Source organism: Petaurus breviceps, unplaced genomic scaffold (assembly GCF_028583685.1).
Source record: "Petaurus breviceps papuanus isolate PSGF00001 unplaced genomic scaffold, PetGlider_PUasm1.0 91023, whole genome shotgun sequence".
NCBI lineage: Eukaryota > Metazoa > Chordata > Mammalia > Diprotodontia > Petauridae > Petaurus > Petaurus breviceps.
The window spans coordinates 3,275,281-3,293,075 of record NW_027187398.1 but is presented as its reverse complement, the minus strand read 5'-3'; the positions used below and the strand labels follow the sequence as shown (position 1 = coordinate 3,293,075).

General features: G+C 36.3%; 1 protein-coding gene across 15 annotated transcripts in view; it reads left to right on the top strand.

Annotated features, from left to right (window-relative positions):
• BCAS3 (BCAS3 microtubule associated cell migration factor) overlaps positions 1 to 17,795 on the top strand; it is a 795,613-nt gene that overhangs the window by 169,733 nt on the left and 608,085 nt on the right. For all 15 annotated transcript variants that reach the window (XM_069077894.1, XM_069077893.1, XM_069077887.1 and 12 more), the window contains one exon: positions 16,719 to 16,795. In XM_069077894.1, coding sequence (XP_068933995.1) covers positions 16,719 to 16,795 — 77 coding nt within the window. The remainder of the gene's footprint in view (positions 1 to 16,718; positions 16,796 to 17,795) is intronic.

The window sequence follows — 17,795 nt, the reverse complement described above, 5'->3', positions numbered from 1 at the left end:
TTGTCACCTCCCAATTTTTTTCTCCCAAAGTTAACCAACCAGTACTGGGTGTAGCAGTGTTGTATTTAGGGAGGTTAGATATTAACAGTATGGATAGTTAGGTGTGTCTTTTCACCACTTTATGAAAAACAGCTCAAGTGTGTGAGGCACACTTGATGGGTTAAAATGGAGTTGAATCAGTTCAAGAAATGTTGATCGAACATTTACTATGGACAAGGTAAGATATTGTGAACTCTACCTAGAAATACAACAGAGAGTCTCTTTCATCCAGGATTGTTTAATCTTGTTGAGTTCTTATACTCTCTTTGCTTGCACCATCTTTGCACATGGACCAACATATTCCGTGATCAGCTTTATATACTTTATGACTTGATAAAATTTGGTTCTCTCTCAATATCTTGGTTCTTTGCTCCAGTGACCTAACTGATTGCAATTTATTGCAGCTGTTGATACATTAACATATTACTTTCAGGGCGGCTAAGTGGCACAGTGAACAGAGCAACATTCCTGGAGTCAGGAGGATCTGGATTCAAATCCAGCCTCAGATTCTTAACACTTACTAGCTGTGTGACCTTGGGCAAGTCACTTCACCCCAATTGCCCTACCTTCCCTCCTCCAAAAAGCAAAAAGAACCAAATTACTTTCATATTTATATGCCAATGTGTTAATTTTTCTGGAAACTGTTGGGTGAACTGCTGAAAAGGTCTTTCCTTTATTCTTCATTTTATCACCCACACTAGGGCCGTGGAGCATATCAGGGCAGCGTGACCATTGTTTAACTTGTTCCGCTTCCCCACTTTTCCTTCCTACTAAGCTGTGGGGTGAAGGCCAGTGGCTCAAAAAACAGGGAGATGCAGCTACTAGAATTTTCTGTGCTTTTGCTCTGAGACCCTGTCAATAATACTTAGCTATCCATGGCTTAGGGAATCAAATATGTGTCTCTTGGCTTCTGAGAAAGAGACAGGTTGCCTAATTCCTGCTATGGCCCCACCATAAATTTATACTTACATCCCACACTTTCTAGTAGTGGTATTTTTTTTTTCTTTTCTCTGAGCCTTTCCAAAAACAAACAAGTTAGAGCTGTTTCTTTTGAAAGCTTTTATTGTATGGACTTTGAAAGCAAAATTGAAAATTCTCAAGTTACCACCATTCAATTTCTAATGTGAATAGTTATAGTTTTAGATTTTTGTGTATGTGGGGGTGAGGGGTTGGGGTAAAGGTGGTAGGTACATCCAGAAAATATCCAGGTTTTAGAAACCATGGGCTTATGTACTGGTCAAGATGAGCTCTGGGGAGGTAATATTAAAGTTACCAATAGGTGTCAGTTTATCCCTTTGTTAGGAATATTCTACAGGAACATTCACCAGACAGGAGACAGTGAATTACATGCTTAATGAAAGGAATTGGTTTTAGAATTGTATTTATTACATAATTTACTTCTGGATTTTTTTAAGGCTAGGTCATAGTCATCAGTAATAGTACCACATTAAAATAGAATAAACTTAATTGTAGGTGTATAGTCTAAAGTGAAATAGATTTCAATCTAATTTGAAAGAAAGACCATGGAAATGTGCAGTAAGACCTAATTTGTATTAAAAATTTGAAATAAGAATGAAACTATCACATTACCCTTTTTTTGGTGAAGAAAAACACAAATTATGTATGCTGATGATTTCAAAATTTTGGAGAATTTAAGAACACAATGAGTGTAAAGTTTGGGGATCTTTTAATCTCTTCTATCTATATGCACTTTTAGAAGGCTACAATTGGTATATTTAACACAATTTATATATTTTACTTTCTCATAAAATTCTTTTAAAGAATGAAACCAAATTCTTGTTTTAAAAAACCTTAGGTAATATCATAATAACTTTTTAAAAAGTTGTCAATATAATAACATAATCAAGTTGTTGATTTTGGATTTTTTCCCTAGTATAAGCTTTTAGGAAGTTTCCTTTTTTTATAGTAAGATTTTTTTTTCCTCCTCCTCCTCATCAAATACAGTTTTTTTTCCATCCTTCCGTGACAGTCTGAGGTCTAAGGAGTAGTAGAAACAAGTTTGTACTGTCATTAGGACTTTAATTGCCTTTCTCTTCCAAATTCCAAGAAGAAAAGGTAGAAGAAAGGATGTATTTGAAAAAATTTGATAGTTAAGCACATAACAAATTGCCTGCCTCTCAAAGAAAATAATGATAAATCATTTACACTATCTAAGTATTCCAACCTCATTTCTCACATTTGTTAACTTTATATACTTGTGCTGGAGATCAGCATGAAAGCCTTTAAACTTTAAGTTATAAAGTGGCTATTTGTGTTTTTAAATTGCTCTTTCTTTGCAGTATTTTCTCTTGCTTTTTTTTTCTTCATCTCAAAATGGTTAATCACACACTGGACCCTGGAAATCCTTTCTGTTTAGATGAACCTTTGTTTACTTGGTAAAGGGTTTTTTTTTTCTTTTTAGAGGGCAATTGGGGTTAAGTGACTTGCCCAAAGTCACATGGCTAGTTTTTGTGTTAAGTGTCTGAGGCCATATTTGAACTCAGGTCCTCCTGACTCCAGGGCCAGTGCTCTATTCACTGCGCCACCTAGCCACCCCTGATAAATGTGTTTTTGTAGCACAAATCCAGGGTATTTTCTTTTATTTTTTTGTTTAGCACAGCAATGTCATTCTAGGTATAGGCCTCTCCTATGGTGGTAAGGCATATAGAATTAAAGTAAACAATTAAAGAGTCTCTGAATTTGAAGATAAAACCTTTTCTGTTTTTTTTTTTTGTTGTTGTTGTTTATCCACATCAGTTCAAATGGACAGTGATTCTTTTCCAACACCTGTCAGCAGAGCAGAGGCAGACCATCAGATTGTATAGTGTTCACAACTGTCGGTTTCCACTAGCATTCCAACCTTCTCCTTCCTAAAAGCCCAGGTACTGTAGCCAAGGGAGGTTTGTATCATGGAAGAAGAGGACAGCTGGTCCAAAAATGACTGAGACTTGGCTGTTTGGAACAGTTTTCTCCAAAAGCCCCACCTTTCCAGAACTCCTTGAATTCATATTAAAAACAGGTCTTCATTGTATGCAATAGGTCTAGGTGGGAAGGTGAATCCTTACACATGGGTATCACTACCTTTCAGATTTGCTTTGGTGGCCTTGACTTCCAGTTAGTTAGGAAAGGAAGTAGCTAGGATTGGTCCTCAGGTTCTTTAGCCTAAGAGAATTGAGATTCCCAGCTTTGAAGAGGTGTGTTTTCTTCTATACAGTAACAAATGTGTTTCTGTGGCAGCAAGGAAGAACCAGTGTGTTTTTGACTCCTTTCTTTCCAAAGTTACAAATTCCTGGTGTAAATCATTCCCCAAATGACTGTAGGACAAAGAGAATCATGGCAGGGGGTGGGGGTGAGGGTGGGAGGCATGGTGCCTTCTCCTGGATCAGGTCCCACAGAGATGAGCCTTCTTCTTTTAAGCCCCTCCCTAGAAAGTCTCATAGCAACATTGATTCTATCCTGGCTGCTTCTTTTGGGCTGTCTAGCCTGAAGCTTCTGTCTTTCAGAGATGGATACATTTGTTGCAACCTTCTGGCTGTGGTGGATGTTCTGTCAGAGGAGGAAGAAAGCATTTTATGACAAGGACAACAACAAAAACATCAAAACAATAGCGAGAACAATAGTGCACTTTCATAGGAAGCTTTATATAGTAACCACTGGCAGAAATATTATCCATCTGGCCCCAAATAGACTCTCATTAAGATGAGGAGGAAGATGATTTCTCTTAAAAGTCACTTTAGAGTGACTCAAGGGCATCAAATTGTTTTAAAATAGTCAGTTTGTGTGTGCCAGTTTGGTTAGCAAATCTCTCTTGGGTTCTTTGGTTGTCTGATAAAAACTTCCCTAGTCAGGTCTCTTTTTCAAACTAGTACTTTTTGACATAGGGCCTTCTATTTCCTGAGAAATCAGAAACCACAAAGTTTGTGAAAATAAAATATGGGGTCGACTTGTAGGCATTCTTCTTGGATGCCTTCTGTTCCACTTTTGAGTCCCCTTAATTCCTACCAAGTCCCCTCCCCCTAGCTGTGCATCCTTTAATGTTTCCTTGTCTAGCTTTCCTTTGCTTGTCTTGCTGAGTTTTTTTTTTTTAACAATGATTTAAACAATTGAACAGTTGAGGCAAGTATTGTTTGAGTATTAGCCTCTACTATATCCTATCAGTGGTTGTTGGAGAGATTTGGAGAGTCAACAGTTCCTCTAGGAATGAAGTGACTTTATAAGTGGCAAGCATCTTATAAAAAGTCAGTTTGGACCAAGTGCCTTGAAGCCTGCTGTCAGGACTTTTGTGTAATCCTTTCCCTGTTAGGATTGTCACTTATACTTTCAGGATAGGGTTTTTACAGTGGTTTTTGTTTGGTCAGACAGAATTAAAGTCCTTCTAGACTCTTAAGCTATCTGATTAAATAGAGACTGGAGAGCCTTTTTTTCAAACTCAGATTTTTATAGATGTCTTTTATTTTCTACATCACTAAAATTTGCTCCATTATCCTCTCCCTTCCAGAGAGCCACCCCCATGTAACAGTGCTATTTTTTTTAAAGAGACAAGAGAAGAAAAAAGAAGAAAAATGTCTCAGGACTGGGAAGAAGACAGTAAAATTTGTGATTATGATTTTTTTAACGCTGAACAATAAGTTCACAAATGTAAGTAGTGCTCTGGCACTACTAATTTCTTAAGATATTTGCAGAGAAGAAATAAATAATCTATTTAAAATCTAAAAAAAATCTATTTAAAACATTATTGATGGAATTTTTTCCCTTTATGATCATGTTGTCAGTGATTATAAGGAACTCCTTTTTCAGCCATTGATTTAATGTATTTCATTATGCCTAAAATTGGAGATAGCATGGTTTGATGAAAAGAGCATTGGCTTAGGGGTCAGAAGACCTGGATTCTAATCCCAGCTCAGACACTTACTGCCTTATCTTGGGCAACTTCTTCCTGGAACTCAGTTTCCTCATCTTTAAAATGAGAACTCTGATTCTGTGTAGCTCTAAATCAATGATCCCTAGGATCCTTTGTATATATCACCTTTCTACGTAATCTACAATAAAGCTTTTGTCCTCCCTGGGTTTACAGAGAAGACACATCAAAAATAGTCATAGTGAAAGGTAAAAAAGAACCAATCCTATAAGAGTAGTGCCGAATCCCAGCAGGAGTTCAAGAGAGGGAGAGCTCACTTTTGGCTGAGGTTAGTAGCAATGCCTTTTCTCCAATAGTTGGAATATGTACTGTATCATACTAGTGTAGGCAGAGAGAGTTATGAGAGCATAGAGATGATGTGTAAAAGCACAAATATGATGGGTGAGAACATGGATAGATGACGCCCTGTGGAACAGGACAAGGTAATCACAAATTCAGTGTCTTTGTGAAATGATGATTTGGCTAGCTATTTAGATGGATTTTCAAGTTTAAGAGGTGAGATGGTAACCGATTTAGGGTGATCAGTATGAAGATAAAGCATCTAAACTTATTCTGGTAGACTGGAGGAAGCTTTTAAGTGGAGGGAGTGATGTGATCAGAGTAATTTAGAAACATTAATCTGATGACTGGTTAGAAGTTGGATTGGAGGCAGGAGAGACTACAAGATATGAGAGGAACCAAAAATGGTTTAATCACATTAGTGGGAAGATAAGGAAGAAATGAAAATCAGAAATATCTCTAAGGTCTTTTCTTGTCCCAAAAGTTGTATTCTGAATTTTTGAAGTGGAACTGATAGGTAGCCACCAATTTGCCAGGGGGGAGATGGGAGAATCAAGATTAGTACAAGATTTTGTGCTGGAGTGATGTGGAAAATAGTTGTCATCAGCAGAGATAGGAATATGTAAAAGTTAACAATTTTGGGAGAAATTTGGTGAGTTTTATTTTGATTCTGTTGAGTTTGATGAACTGATGTGTCATATGGGAGTAGATGTCTTAGTAGATATTTGGAAATGGAAGGCCTCATGAATTTCAAGACTAGAAATGCAAATTTTGGAGTTAACCGTATAGAGGTAATAATGGAAATCTTAGTAGGGAGAGCAATAATGGGAAGTGACCATGCATTTGAGCAGCCAGTTGATTTAGCCAGTGAGAAGTGATGCAATTAGTACTGTTGTATTTGAGACTCATTTTGTTAATATTGCAGGTGCAGAGTGATCAGGTACAGAAAAAATGAATGAGGTAGGATTATGGTTGTGTTAAGGTTGCTTAATTGCAATATTTTGTATACTTAAGTGTTTTCTGTGATTATGTATATATCCTGCTGACAAAGCACCTATTCTGAGAGGGTGTTGCTATCCTAAATGTTTCTCATGTATATTTAGTATTATTGCCTGTGATGAATTTGTGCTTTTGTGGTTCAGATGAAGCTACAAACCAGATAGGTTCCTTTTGAGAGGGTATCCTTTGAAAGGGACCTTGATTGCTAGTAGTATAGCACTAGCTATAGGAGTAAATAGGTTCTCCAGAGGATAGAGCATAGAGGAGATAGATAAGGATAGAACTTCAATTCAGGGATGGAAAGAGGGAGCTATTTTCCCTTAGATTTTTAGTGGTAATGAATCTCATTCATAATGCCCCAATCAGTCTTGTCCCTATTTCATGGCATTAAACATAAACCTTCTTAGATTTTATCTCTTTTGGTCAAAAAAACAGGCTTGCCTATGTGTTGTTATGCTGATGCCATTGATGATTCTCAGTGAATGATTTTATAGAGATATCCATTGACTGCTTGGAATTCTGTTGTAGTTTCAGTAGAATTATAATCAACATCTCTGCATCACTCATTTTTAAGGCCACAAAATAATGCTGATCCTATTTAATTTGGAAAATGTATCGTGTTCCTCTGTCTTTCCTCAAACCTCACCCTCGACCTCTGCTCTTGGTGGTGGGAGGGGTGATGTTTATGCTTAACCCAATATTTGGCCAGAATCCCAGGTTAAAAACCATTTTTTCCAAGCATTCTTACCTCGTTCAGGAGAGGGAGGTACTTGCTTAGGTGCAAATTGCACACGCCTATGGTAGTATGTACCATAATAGCATTGGTGACAGACAGATAATTTACCCCAGTATCATGCAGGACATTAACATGTTGATTGTATAACCAAAAGAGAAATCTTGCCACATTATTTCATACTTCTACAAACAGGTATTGGTGGTCTGCCAGTAAGGTTGCGACAAGAATCAAACTTCTTTGAGGAGCCCTTATAGAGTGACAGTAAACAGCCTGATTACACAGCTTAATGAGAATCATTAGATCATCAGACTATACAAAATAGTTGGAAAAGCTGCTGTTCAACACAATTCTAAACTCCCCAGGTGTGTTTGTATGTGAATACAATGCTTGGTCTGTAAGAAAAGTAGGGGCAGCTCTGCTCATCAGTGTAGCTATCTTGGCATTTTGTGCCAAGTAGGGGAGGGAAAAAGTAGAGAGATCTGATAGGGACTTGGGAAAGGAAGACAGACAATATGATCCGAAAGGAGACACTTTTGTCAGTGATGACATAGAAAAGGTGGACAGGAGCAGCTTACTGAAGTTGCTGTTTTACTGGGAACTGAAAACCTAAGCAAGATGATAAAAACAAAAGGCAAAGGCCACCAGATGTCATTAGCTCAAATTTTCAGAGCCTCTTCAATAGGTATAGATATGCAGTCCCAAATGAGCACATGCACGATAGTGGAGCCTCCTGGCTTAGCCTGTGTACTTGCCTTGAAGAAATGTATGTTTCTTATATGGCATTTCCTTTTTAAAACTTTGATTTTGATGCACACTAAAAAGAAACTATTAAATAGCAGTTAGATTTAAATTATTCATCAATGATTCACATCCTTTTTATGGGATCCATTTTTTCCATTTGATTTATACCAGGAAGACGTGTGTGTGTATACACATATACATGTTCCTGGTATATATATACATTCATGCATACATACATACATAGGCACACATACTTTTGTATATTGGTTGGTACATAGACATATGTATATACTCAAGCTGCAAATAATCACTTGCTGTTTCCTCTTATTGTTGGTAGTTTTGTTCCTGTCTTATGCTAAATCAGAAGGAAATCTTAATTGTAAGGTTCAGTTTGGATAATTAAACGTTTTGTTTTTCCATTTTCAAGGTAAGAAAGAATTCCTTTGCTTTTTGAGTGCAGGTAGAAGAATTTTGCAACCTTAATGAGAAGATTTTGGTCTATTCACTGTCAGAAGTTACACCTAGGTTATCTTATTGAGATTCCTATATCCATATATAGGAGCGTGGCGTCTTTTAGGCATGTAAGTCAATTTATCAGTTCTCTTTAGATTTAGTCTGTCAATAGGCATTTAATAAGTGCCTACAATGTGAAAGGCACCATGCTTAGTCCAAGGTTATAATTAAAATGGACCAAGAACAGTTGAAAATGGAGTGATAGCCCTCTGGAATATATGCACATTTTCCTAAGGCAAGAAAGTGTCACTTTGTCATTAACAATTCCAAAATCTGTTAAAATTTGATGTTAGGATTTTGCTCATTATTTACTATTATAGTTTTATCTGTAGTTAACCCTAAAGTGACAAGGATTTTGGTTTGCTGTTATTTCCAAGGATTTCAGGGAATCCAACCAAGGCATAACAGGCTACAGTGTCTAAAATAATCACAATATAATTAAATATATTTTACATAATGTATGATTCAGGGTAATAAGTTTCGGCTAGCTTTCTCTGTAGTAGTACAAGACTAAGAAATTGTAACATTTGTTCATAATAGATAATATTTTATGTTGAACAGTTTTGAGATGCCTCTTCCGTAGATCTGCAGGTTAGATCAAAATTGAGCCTGTTCTTTCACCTCTACATTCCTCATTCAAAGACTCCAGTCAGCTTTTCTTAGATTACCAGACATGGGTATAGAACCATTTTCCTGCCAAGGCTCTTTTCCCACTCTACATTTCCCTCTTCACAAGTTTCACCAGTTTTTTTGTTTGTTTTTTCTCAGAAGTTTTGTTTTTTGGTCTGGGCTATGGGCTGCACTAAAATTTTTAAGGCAATCTTTTCTATAGAATTACAGATGTCCATTGTGAAGGTGGCTACTTTAAAAATAAGGAACAAAAATAACATTTTAATATTTTGTTTCTTGTTTTCAGAATTTCTGAGCTTGACTCAGTGATATTGCTAAATCATTTCTTATTTGCAGATCTTCACTTCTATAGCTCCTGTTACAAGAGGTTTTTAGTCTTAGGAATAATTTTTAAAATGTAGTAGAAATAGAAAAAATTCAAACCAAACACAAATCTAAAAAATGCTGATGAAAAATCTGTCCACAATCAGATTTTCTTTTGAAATAATCATATTGATTGAATTTTCTGATATTTGATTACCCTTCATTCTTAAAATGCATTTTATGGGTCTTAGCAAAATAGATACAATACTTAAATTCCTTTTGGGAAATAAATTTTTGAAAATTTAGAGAATAGACTGAGTTCTATGAGATGCAAGGAGCATGTGCAGCTTACTCAGAAGGAAAATTTACCCTTAAATAAACTTTTATCTGATACTCTTTGTATGACACAAATGGGGTAATTTGGTTTAGTGGGATATTCCTTTTGAAATATTTCCCCAGGAACCTACTTGGGATACATTGTATAGGGGGAAAGCACTCATTCTAGGGTCAGCAGAATTACCTTGGGCAAGTCAGTTGATTTTCTTTGGCCTCAATTTCCTCATCTGTAAAATGAAGATATTCTACTTTGGCTCTTAAGATCCTTTCTAGATCTCTAACTATGCCTCTATGATCCATTGTTTATAGAGTATGTTTAGCAAACAGCTGCCTCTGTAAATAACTAATTAAAGGTACCATGTTCACCATTTACTGTGGATATAAAATGCAAATTCTTGCTGGCATCCCCTTTTTAAAAAGTAATCTGGCCCATTTGAGTAGACTGCCAGTGAGTGCCCCTAGAGGAAACAGTGAGACCAAGTGCTACCAAGAGGCATTTAAATCAGTTTTTGTCAGATGTGCTCATGTTCTGTATTTCACCTCTTGATAAGGGCCAACTTTCCAAAAGGACTCCATCTGAAATTGGAATGTGTTCTAGTGGCTTGTTAAGTACTTGCATGATTGCCTATGCTTTTGGAAGGACTTTCACTTAGTGCTCTTCTCTTGGATGACCTCTCTATAGCTCCATTTAAACTTGGAAACTTTGGTCCTTCGAACAGCTAGCCCTACCTTCTCACTCTGCTAGTGTTCATTGTAAACACATTAGAATTATGCCCAAGACGGCATAAGATCTGTTTTTTCTTCAGTTGTTTTCAAAGTTTAGTAGAGGTAAAAGTTAATCTTTTGCAGGGTCACGCTTGTAAGGATTGGATAATGAAGTGAGCACAGGTCACATTGTCAGCCCTTTCTTTTGCTGAGTGGCTGCTGTTCTGCTGACTCCAGTGCTAAGTGGGGTTTTTTGGAGAGCAAGAAAACAATTTGCTTTTCATTCCAACATTGTACAGCCCTGAGGTGCACTGTGTTTCCAGTTAAGCAGCCCCAAAAGTGGAAATGGAAAATGGTAAATTGCACTTGGCTTTTCAGGGACTATTTTGCAGTAGAAGAATAGAATTTATTAAGCATTTTTTGACATTTAAGAAAGTTAAGGTCATTATCAGACTATATTGAAAATAAGAGATATTAACTGCTTAAATGTGGGTGGTTCCTTCTAATCTAATGATAGAATCCCCTGAAAATAATGTTTATAATAAATGCCATCTCCTCACAAATTATGTATAAAGCTCATCCTGACCATTAGAAAGTACTGTACTTCATACTAGAATAGAATGGGACAGGGATTGATCACATAATTTCATTAGTTAAGTGAACCCTAGGGTGAGGAAGCACCTTCTGCCAATGTAGTTTAGCACCTTTTTTGTCTAGAGAATTGAGATGTTAAATGACTTGCCCAGGTTAACACAGCCAGTGTATATCTGAGGTAGAACTTGAACCCAGATCTTCCTAATTTAGAAGCAAACTCCCTTTGTATTGTCGTGCTGCCCCTCACATTTTTCATACTAGAAATAGTTTTTTTTAAAGACATATTTACATCAACCCCAATTTTTCTAACCCAGAAAATTGTTGATGAAAGAATTTTGTAATTCAAAAGAGCACTGGGTTCTAGCTGTCAAGAGACTGGAATTATTGTCCTGACTAACCTACTAACTAGATCTTTGAGTTTTACTTGTCTAGGCTTCAGTTTCTTCATTTTAAAAATGAGATTGTTGGATTAAATTAGATCCCCTTTTGTCTTTTCTTAAAGTCCAGCTCTTCTGCCTCTACACATGATACATTCCCTGTTGTTTCTTCTGGTAGATTGTTCCCACAATTCTCTCTTTCCTTTCTGTCCCTCCCTCCCTCACTTCTTTCCATCCTCCCTCCCTTTCTTTTTTTCTTTCTTCTCTTCTCTTTTTTCCTTTCTTTCCTTTTTTCTTTAATTATTCTCTTTTTTCTTCCTTTATTCCTCTTCTCTCCTTCTTCCTTGGGGCTAGAATTAAGGTTGCATGTAGAAAGTGTGGCAAGTAGAAAGTTAATCACTTCATTGGAGACTTCACCCGTAAAGAAAGGAATGGGGGATAGTGTCAAGGGATTTTTAGGTGTTGAGATAGGGAGAAGAGAAATTTGGTTTCTTATAGTCTCTTTTATTTTTTGGTAAAGTATGAGTTTAGTTTCCTTTTCCTTAAACTGCAGATCTGACCATGTCACTTCCCTAACTAATAAATTCCACCAGCTTCTAATTGGCATCAAATATAATTTCCTGCTGGACTGCTTATGCTTAGCCAAGATGTTTTGGGGAGGGAATGGTATGGGAGGCTTGAGGAGCAAAGAGGTGTTCATTCAAGTAAGAAAATGTTTGTTACTTGCTTGAGTGATGCATACAAAATATATTGTGTGCATTTATAAGTAATTTAAATTACTTTACTATTAATTAAAATTTAAAATACAAGTTATCCATAGTGTGGCTAACATATAATAAAAGACTAGTTATCCCAAGTTAGATACTTTATATTTGCTTTTCTATGAGTATCATGTCTATTACTATAAACATTAATGCTAATTTTATCTGGAAGTGTGTCTGGCAACCTTACTGATCTGTAACACATGCACAGATTTTGAAGTGACTGAAGCAAATTCAATGAGGAAAATTGCTATCACAAAGCTTAAACACTTGACTTGGTAGTAGGATTGTAGAACCATTCTTAGGCCTATTACTATAAGAATTGTAGATGAAAAGAAATTTAGCATGGTATATTAGAAAATATATTCACTTTTTAGACAAAGAATTTGGATTTTAATACCATCTCTGCCACTTACTACCTGTTGGACCTTGGTCAAATCACATGACCTCTGTAGTTCTGTTTCTCCATTTCTCTAGTTAGGGGATTGGGTTAGAGCAGGGATGGGGAACCATGTGGACCTCTAGGTCCTCAAGTGCAGCCCTTTGACTGAATCCACACTTCACAGAACAAATCCCCTTAATAAAAGTATTTGTTCTGTAAAACTTGTACTCAGTCAAAAGACTGAACTCAAGGACCGAGAGGGCTATGTGTTGCCTCAAGGCCACAGGTTCTCCACCCCTGAGTTAGAGAGTCTCTAAGGTGATTCTATAGAAAACTGATTGTTGAAGGAAAATTAAAATTCTACAATACGGATAGAATTATTAAAATACCACCATTCTGTGGGCCTTTTGGAGCAAACCCTCTGCATCTCAGTAGTCTCTGCAACTAGCATTTGGTTATGGTGCTGTATAGTTATTTAGCATCTGTAATTTGATAACTGGAGTTAACTTAGAAAGGTTTGATTAGGATTAGGAAAGTATGAAATAAAGCATGAAAGTATGAAAAAAATGAAAATCGATTATTTTTATTTCAAAAATTTTTTTTGTCTTGTTTCAATTTCCCCCTTTATCCATCTTCCAGAGATCAATTTTACATAACAAATAATTCTTTTGAAAAGAAAAAGAGGAAGAAGAGAAAAACCATCAAAATGAATCAGTATATGAGGGGAAAAAGCCATGAGAAAATATGAAGTTTTACTTCTTGTAGACCCCCTACTTCTAGAATGAACTGCCTAGAGATGTCTTTTTGTATCTCTTCTTTGGCACTAAGCTTGTTCTTTGTAATTTTCAACAAATATCTAATTTTTGTGGTGATCTTTCTATTTCCAGTGTTCTGTTCATTGTGGACATTGTTTTCTTGGCTCTGCTTACTTCCCTTTTCATCATGTCGTATAAGTCTCTTCATACTTCTGTTACCATCACATATGGTAGTTAAGAGATAATTGGTGACACTGGAGAGAACAGTTTGATTTGAGTGAGGACAGTTGCCAAATTGCAAAGGTCTTGGGGTGATTGTGAGGAAATGAATTTTAGTAAGTATAGACAACTTTTTTTGTGGACTTTTCCAGAGGAAGGGAGAAGAGATAAAACCATATAGCTTTAGGGGAATGTAGGCTTGTTGTAAAGGTTTTTGAAGGTTGAAGGAAATTTGGGCATAATTAAAGGCTGAAGATTAGAACGGGAGAGGATGAGAGAATGCAATTTAATTTGCTGGAGAAGATAGGTTCAAGTGTACATTTATAGGGGTTGGACTTCACAAGGAGAAAGGCTTGCCTCAGTGTCACAGTGTCACAGACTATGGGAAAGGAGAACAGAATGAGGGATGATGTTAATGCGTAATAGAAAAAGAAAGGGGAAAGAAGGAATTCATATTGAATGACCTCAATTTTCTCATTTAATTAAGAGAAAATATCTTCAGTTAAGAAAGAGATGGGAGGAGGAGATGGGAGTAGATGACTTGAGAAAGAAAAAAGAAGGTAAAAAAAGAAGATAGCTAGCTGCAAGGGATCCCCCACTGTGGAAATTGCCCCCAACAGTGGAGATCAGCAGTTCATCTGTACCTTATTTTAGAGAGTTGCTTGAGTTGCTGAAATCTGGCATGACTTGCTTACTAGTATGTAACATGCAGGATTTTGAACCCAGGTTTTCCAGTCCCCTATTCACTCTGCCCCACTACCTTTCATCTCTCTTGTACAACTGAGGAAGTTAAAGTACTTCACCTGAACAGTTTTCTCATTTTCATTAAGCCTATGGGAAGAGGAGTTTCCACAGTTCTTTTGGTTTTCCGATAGAATAATAATCTGGTAGGCTTATGGGAAGTGTGTGTAGTGTGTTTCAGATGAATAATTCACTTCTGGACCCCTGCAAATATTTCTTTGGCCCTGCTTTGCAAATGGCTAAAACCAGTTATTCATTAGCAAGGTAAAAAAATGTCTAAATAACGTCACCTAATAAAGTTAAACTGATTCAGATTTCTTGGGGGAGGAAGATGGTTTAACTCATAACCGAGGGACTTTGAAATAGAAGAACCTATTATATTTACAAACTAAAAGAGTAATGTATTTTTCTCCTTCTTAATAGCCTCCTGCTACCTTCATATCATGCAAAGCCCAGGAAGATGACAGTATTTTTAACATGTCTCTTAATTTGGGACTGAATTTGATGTCCCTGACTTTGATGTCCCTACACTCCCTCCCACAAACATTTATTCCTTCCAACAGCTGTGGTTCTATTATAGGGAAAATTTAAACATGTATAGTTTGGATATTGGTATGTTCCTTTTGTTCTAGAATGAGTAATTGTATTTCCTGCTACAAAAATATTTTCATTTCATGAAAAGTTATACTTGATTAAAAAGAAAACCATGATTTGACTGGCATGTATCTTCAGGGTTTGCTTGTGCAAAAATACGTAGGCTTATGATAGAAAATAAAACCTTTAACTGATTTCTGCCCTCCCAACCTCACTTTTTTTATTATCTTGTGATAGATTTATGTTTCCTGTGTCTTTCATAATCAGAATTTCAGACTGTATTCTGCAGACTCATTAGATTTTTATTCCCAAATTCCAGCAGCACTGCAACCAGTGTTTCTTGAACATCAGTATCTCCTTACTTTATGTCATTGACACAGAATTAATACCTGCTTTTTATTCCTTTGAGTCATAACTTCAGTTTTTGCTACCAATGATAAAGATACTTGTTTCTTTGGAGGAAAAAAAATGAAAACCCCATTGCTGTGACCTATTATTAGAGAATCCCTCTAGTCTTCTACTAATGATGGGTTGGAAGTTTGCTTAATGATTGACTTATTTGCTCTGTAGTCAACTAGTAAGGAAGATAGACATTGATTAGGCACTTCCCCTCAGGATCAATAAGAGATTGGAAAATCCTGCTCAGTAGGGTACTGTGAGATATATATTGTCTGCAATGCCTACTATAGCATTTCCATGCTCTTCCTTGGCTTTCTTTCTTCTTTGTCTTTATCTCTTTCCTTCCCTCTCTTCGCTCTGTCCTTCTTTTTATGTGTCTTTGCTTTCAGTTGCCATTTAAAAATGAGTCCTTATCAATAATTAGTTTTTCTTGATTGTGTGTTGGTATGAAAAAAAACTAAAGAAATCAGCCTCCAAACTGAGCCACAAATATTTATCCTTATCATCATTTGTGCACTTTGGAGACAGTTGTTTAAGGGACCAACCTGTGCTCTTGAGAAACTTCCTACACAATCAATAAGTCAACATTTACAGGGGCTGTTTGTTTTTATTCTTTGTGAATATTTTATGTTGTCCTATGTGCTTCTCCATACTACTTCAGTCACTTTATAGATGAGGACATCAAGGCACAGAAAAAGAAGAGCATTGTCTAGACCAACAAGGGAAGTTAGTAGTAAAGCTGGGAGTTTTCAGTCTCTCTGTTTCTAAATCCTTGCTCACTGATCTAATGTTGTTTCATGGTGGAACTGGATAAGGGTATGTAGGTTTTTCTAGGCCTCTTAGTTCTGTGCTGCCAAGAATATTAAATTAATTCTTGCTGATTGTAGGGAAACAAACAAAAAGACCTAGACTTAGTGTTGCTATTAATAGTCAAGACAGGAAGCACAAGAGATGAAATTGAATGCTAAGTGTAAATGCACAGGCTTAGATGAAGGATTCTCCATCATCCCTCTATTAAGGACTACTTTGTGAACCTTCTTTCTGTGTTTATGCCTTGGTTTCCTCTTTGCTTCTGTCCCACAGTCATTCTACAGTAGTTTCAGCACACTCTTCTTTTTTTTCTTCTTTTCCCCTATAGAATAACTTCTGTTATGGGAGATATGAGGAATTTATGGATTATAGAATCAGTATTGCATGATCTTCTTTCCACTAACATTCTGGATTTCTTTCTGTCCTTTTTTCTCTGATCCTCTTCCCATTATGCATATTTGGGACCTGAAGATCCATATTACTTCCCAGTATTTTCCAGAAACTGTTGCATTTCACTATGGAAGGCATGGACAAGAAGATATATAGGTTGCCCAATTTCTGCTAAAAAGTAATTTACACTTCCACCTAAATTTTATGAGATAATGCAAAAAAGCTGCAGAATGTTCCTCTGCTCACAATGCAGAGCCAGAATCAGGAAGAAAGGTCCAGCAGGAGGAAAAATGAACATTCACACTCAACTCTTAAAATGATGGCTTGTGTCAGTGTAATTTTATCTTCCACTTAAAAAATGTAAGCATTTGTTTTTTGTCATTTAAAAATTTTTTTGTTTAGAGTTTTTGGGGTCTCTTTTCCTGGTACTAATACATAAAATTCCTACTAAATAGCGACTAAGAGATTTCTTAATGTTGCCATTTGAAATTTTTCAGGCTGCTATCCTTGTCCAGGGCCAAACATGAATCCCATTGCCCTAGGAAGCCGTTGGCTCGCATATGCAGAAAACAAGGTAAGACAATATATGCTTTGGCAATTTCCTTTCCTACAAGAGCCAAGTAGTATTTTTTATACTCAGTCAAAGCAGTACACTACTATGGTCTTTTCAGTTTTGAGCGATAATCATTCCATTGCAGAGTCCTTTCTCCCTAATTCTGTTTCTACTTGTAATCTTGTAGGGTTTTGAATTAGATAAAGAAATTTAATTATATATTTCTTAGTAGAGAGTTGGAATTGAGAGTAGGTGATGGGATGTTAAAGCTTTGATAGTAATAAAAGATCATCTAGAGTGCTCTTCTCCCAGTCACTCAAAAACATAAGAAAGATATCAGCATTTAAATATGCTTTTAGCATTTATACTTTTATAAGATTTGAGGATGACAGTTCACCCCTATTGTCTCTATCAGTAAATTGGGGAAACTGAGGCAGTTGTGTCAGTCAGTACTTGAATCTTTCTCCAAATTCAGTACTTTAATCTCTTGTCAAAGTCATATTCAAACAAGGGGTCAAGTCTTAAATATTTAGATAGCTAAAATCATAGTACTTCATCTAAACTAGCTAAGGTTCTGGCTATTTCTAGGATGTAGTTTCTGGGAGTGGATCTCATGTCTCTTGTCTCCCTGTCAAGGAGTTTGGATGCTGGACAAAGTTTCTTTCTTACAGAAACTGTGTGTTTATTGTTATTCTTCCCTGCTTGGCATCTTCCCAGTAGTAAAAGAAAATTCTTCACTGAAAAATGATCATTTTCCATGGCATCTAGGAATTTGAATACTAATAAATTTAGCTTACAGCCAATTGTTCCATATCTCAAAAATGACCAGCAATCCAATTTCATTTTTGCTAAATTGGAATGGTTACTATAAGTTAGGCACAAGCAGAAGTAAAGAGCTTTTGACAAAATAAGGATGTGGTAAGGAAAATAATTATTTGGTAAACCCACAAAGCTAGTAAACCCTGAGCCTCTCAAAATGCATCAAGTTTTTTTTTTAAAAGCAGATGACTGTGTAAGTTTT